This window comes from Solanum stenotomum, chromosome 2 (genome assembly GCF_019186545.1).
Source record: "Solanum stenotomum isolate F172 chromosome 2, ASM1918654v1, whole genome shotgun sequence".
Classification (NCBI taxonomy): domain Eukaryota; kingdom Viridiplantae; phylum Streptophyta; class Magnoliopsida; order Solanales; family Solanaceae; genus Solanum; species Solanum stenotomum.
In genome coordinates this window covers 2043636-2048260 of record NC_064283.1, presented here as the reverse complement: position 1 = coordinate 2048260, position 4625 = coordinate 2043636, and the positions used below count along the sequence as shown (strand labels likewise).

The 4625-nt window shown below is 32.6% G+C and overlaps 1 protein-coding gene across 1 annotated transcript; it reads left to right on the top strand.

Moving 5' to 3' along the window:
• Positions 1-3188: 3188 nt before the first annotated feature.
• On the top strand, positions 3189-4625 carry LOC125855065 (uncharacterized). The gene has a single exon (XM_049534716.1). It carries the CDS (start codon positions 3599-3601, stop codon positions 4400-4402), a length of 804 nt encoding a protein of 267 aa, XP_049390673.1. The 5' UTR covers positions 3189-3598; the 3' UTR covers positions 4403-4625.

Genomic DNA, 4625 nt, shown 5'->3' with positions numbered 1-4625 from the left:
CCCTCCCCTCCCCCCCCCCCCCCCCCCAATTAATGTTCGAGATCTTGGGCCCATGTCAGATTCAATCTCGCTCTGATACCATGATACATTTGCTCTTGAGCAAACTCCCACATTATAAATTAGTTAAAATGGGAGGAGAACTATTCAAGCCTTATAAGCAACCCAAGGTTCTGATCATCCCAGTCTGATGTGACTCATTCTCATAAACCCCCCACCCCACCCCACGCCTTGATTTGAATATTCTTTTATTTGAAATTTCATTGTACGATTCAAACATGACATTCAAAAACCATAAGTATATTCATAACTCGCTCCCCAACATAGTCATAGAAGTTCTGATATCATGTCAAATTACGTTGGGGCCTAACTCACCCCACCCACCCCACGCCCCGGTCTAAATATTTTTTTATCTAAAATTTCACTGTACGATTCAAACGTGACATTCAAGAACCATGAGCATATTTTCCACACTGTCATAGACTCATAGAAGTGCCGATATCATGTCAAATTAGGTTGGGCCTAACTCACATATCAAAATCTAATTTAAAAAGAGAAAAAATGCTCAAACAGTCTCGTATTTTCGTCTTTCATCAATATGTGAGATTCATTTCATTCATCTCAAATGAATAATTTCAGCAGAAAGACAAAAGAAAAGATCATGTGGAAAAGCAAAACAAGATGGTGACAAATTTATATTCTTTGAAAATTCAACAGGAATCGCGTGCAGCCCCACCCTCTTTCTACTTTTTCCTAAAGTTAAATATAGTGGGATTTATTACTATTACAACTCTTCTCTAACTTTTATCTACTGCTTTGCTCCTCTTTTAATAATACAGAATTAGCCTTTTCTCACTATTATAAATAAAATTCATCTATATTATATATAAAAAGAAAAAATGAATTTTGAAATGTGTGGAAGTTATTGATTGTAAAATACCAATTTGCAAAAAGGAAATTATTGGTTCAAGTTAACTTTTTTCTTTTGTTATTAACTATTACTCATTATACGACTTACATTCATTTGTAGTATAATAATTTAACTTTTAAATGTTTAACACATAAATTTTTATCATTCATATTAGATCACAAGTTTTAAAGTTTTTTTTTCTTAACTTTCGTGCTGAATCAAACTATCTCACGTAAAATGGAATGGAAGGAGTATATGACAAAATGTAACTTTCATAGCTCAAATAATTTGCGAAAAATCATAAATAGCATAAGCTCAACTTAAATTCACTACCTTACTAGGAAAGTTACGTTTCATCAAGAAAAACACTACCAAAAAAATATATATAATTAGTCATGAGTTTCATCGACTAATTTAAGGTTTTTCCAAAAGGCAGACCTACTTACTCCCAAGTACGTCTTAATCATCAAATTTCAAAATCTGTATAAGTTAAATCGAGCTAGACTGAATCGATCCATCATTATAGCGTATAGTTGGAATAATTAAACTCCGTCAAACTCACTAAGAAAGAGAGAATTTGTGGTTATGTCAGGTAGTTTTTGGTACAGTGAAAAATGGAGCAGGCAGTCACGCGATACCAAAATCTATAATTGCTGCAGAAATTAAACTTATAAAAACCAAAAAAAATAAGTGTACGAATCGCACGTGATTAGAGTTGTTATGAAATTTAGGTAAAGAGATAGCCACACGAGCTTTTAGTCATGTCGTCTCTGTCCTTTTTTTATTTATTTCGAATAATTGATCCGTTTTAATTTGTTTATTTTATTTTAAAAAGTAAAAGAACTTATATGCTAAATATATTAAAATATTTTTTAATATCATGGTTTAAACATGTCACGTTAGAAATTAAATTTGTAAAACAAAATGAAATATTTTTTTTGAAATAGTAGTAAAAAACTAAGATAAATAAATTGAATGGAGAAAATTAGAATTTTTTTCTTTTTCTTCTTCTTTTCAACTATAAATCATGAGTAACCCATGCACCACGTTCACGTTCTTTGGGATTAAAGTTTACGTTTGAATCAACAACATATCAATATCTCCATCACATTTACAAATAGTACTTCCTACTTTTTTTATCATCACATTCCCATAGTTCATTTTACTTTACCATGTAATTTCAAGCAGACACCGAGCAAAGATTTTGAATTAATGAATTTTAAAATAACAATAATAATATATTTAACGTAATTTTATAAAATAAAATATGAAAAGAATAAAGTAAATGTGAACTTTACCCCTTATCTCGAAAGTCGGAGGTAGAAAAATTGTTTCTCTTTCTCATATGCCTTTGGTTCAAGAAAACCCAATTCAAAGCAGAAAACAAAATAAAAATATGGAAAAAAATGTGATTTCTTTATAAATAAATTACACATTATTTAGATTTTTGAACACTTACAAAAAGTTTGAGCAAAAATTACTATTATATTAATTCTATCCAATTCATAGATAAAGTTAGAGTTCCTCCTGATTTCGATTTACAATAATTCTCCTTTTTAAAACTCTGTTAAAACGAAATCTCTTAATTATACATTCAAATAAAGCAAAAAAAATCTTCGAGTTTCATGTATAATGGAAGTTGTTTACCCCAAAAGATTTTATGTACCAAAATATTCGAAATATTAGCTGAGAATTGTACCAATTTCAAAATGCTTAGTACTATATTCTTATGACTTGGTCCATTGAGACAATCACACGGTCAAAATATCAAGTTATATTCCATTTTTCATTTCTTTTATTTGGTGTAAACAAAATATTAGACTCAATTTATGGAGTATCCAAACGATCTATCAAAAAAGAATTTCCTTTCCTCAAATTATTCAGTGTATAAAATGTTTTTTGCATTTACATAAAACTTATAAATAATTTATTTTAATACTACAATTTAAATGTAAAAATAATTTTATCGTTAATCGTTCAACGAAATCTTTAACATAAGAGAAAAGAACAACACTAATGAGGGAAAAACCTACCAAAAAATAGAATCTTTTGGGGGACCATGTCAAATTTAATCAATTTTTTCATCTTAATTTACAAACAAAACTAATTACAATTCCCACCACCTTTATCCCTGTTTATTACAAAATTTAAATAATTCACTCATTATTGCCATAACAAATTTCAACATTTTTTTAAAAATAATAATATTATTTTAAAAATTAGACCCTACGGGCTACGCCTATATAATGAGGCGCCTTCCCCACACATCTGATCCATCCATCGAGTCCTCATTCGCCATACCAAATTTAAACTTTAATTCACATATTCTGGAGAAGAAACCGTCAACTATTTTCTCCGGCGAACTGTGTGTTTTTTCCGGTGGTGTATCACTGTGTGTTTCTATGTACATGAATTCTGAATCTACTTCCTTATGCATATTTTTGCATTCGTATCAAATCTTCTTCGATTTTCTATTCAAGTTCCTTTCCTTGTTTTCAATTTTCCCTCCCAATTCTCCAGGAAAATCTGATTTTCCTTTCCGTACAAACAATCATTGTCCTTTTTCTGAACCTCCGCCTCCTTCAGAAAACGACTGTAACCGCTCGCTGGAAGCCTAGAGGATTTTCCGTTTTCCGTAGAATTGTGACTGTTCGATTTTTAAATCTAAGCGGTTTCAAAAGAGTTTTAAAAATGGATAACGAAGTGTTTGATAGTGTGAAATTTGAGAAAGAGAAGGCAATTTCTAGGTATAATCGGTTTCAGAATATGATGAAGATGCTGCAAATTTTTGAAGTGATTGTGGCGGTTGTTTTGATTTTCTGGTCCTGGTATCGTATTCCGGCGGCTGTGAAATTATCAGGCGAATTTTTGGTTCAGGTTTCTGGTTATTTGTTTAAACCTCACGTCGTTTTTTTCATCGGCAATGCGATTATTGTTGCAATAGTCGTGCTCCGCCGCCAAACTGACGCCGGAAGCAACAATTCTGTTACTGATGATATTGATAGCGATGAAATTCCTTACAGCGAAGATCAACGATCGATAATTTCTGCTTCCTACTGCAGCAGCGATGTGCTGGATTTATCCTCTTCTTCACTGCCGGAGACACCGGTCTCAACAATGGAAGATAAGCAGATTATTTCATCGGAGTATAAGGTTCCGGAGATGCAATGCAACGATATGGCCACAGCAATTGATACTGCAACAAAGCAAATACAGAAGTTCAAAAGGACTCATTCTGAGAAATTGAAGCGACAAATTACGGCAAATCCACGGCGAGAGCTCCGGCGTTCAGAAACTGAAATGCGCAGGATAGTTGTCCGTCCTGGCGATAAACAATCAACAGTGCCAGTAGAAGCAGTTGACACACTGAGCAACGAAGACTTCCGGCTTACAATTGAAGCGTTCATAAAGAAGAACCAAACCTTCTTCGAAAGACAGAGGTTAGCCGAATCAGAACCAGAAAAATATGAACGAATCGGTATCGAAGCCTTCTGAAAACTGTTACATTTTGTTGGATCATAAGGAATAAAAATCTATGGAGTAATAGTTTCTACTACAATATCGCAAAGGTGAATGAGTACTAGTGTTAATTACCTATGAATGTACAGAGCTACTCTGCCTATTCCCTGTTTTTCTGGAATTAGGAAGCCATGTTTGCTTAACTGTAGTACTGTACCTGTTCTTCACTTTTCTACTACAATAAACTTTTGGTTATTAA

Excerpts from the sequence above, each read along its gene's own strand:
- LOC125855065 (XM_049534716.1), top strand. The coding sequence starts at position 3,599 with ATGGATAACGAAGTGTTTGATAGTGTGAAATTTGAGAAAGAGAAGGCA.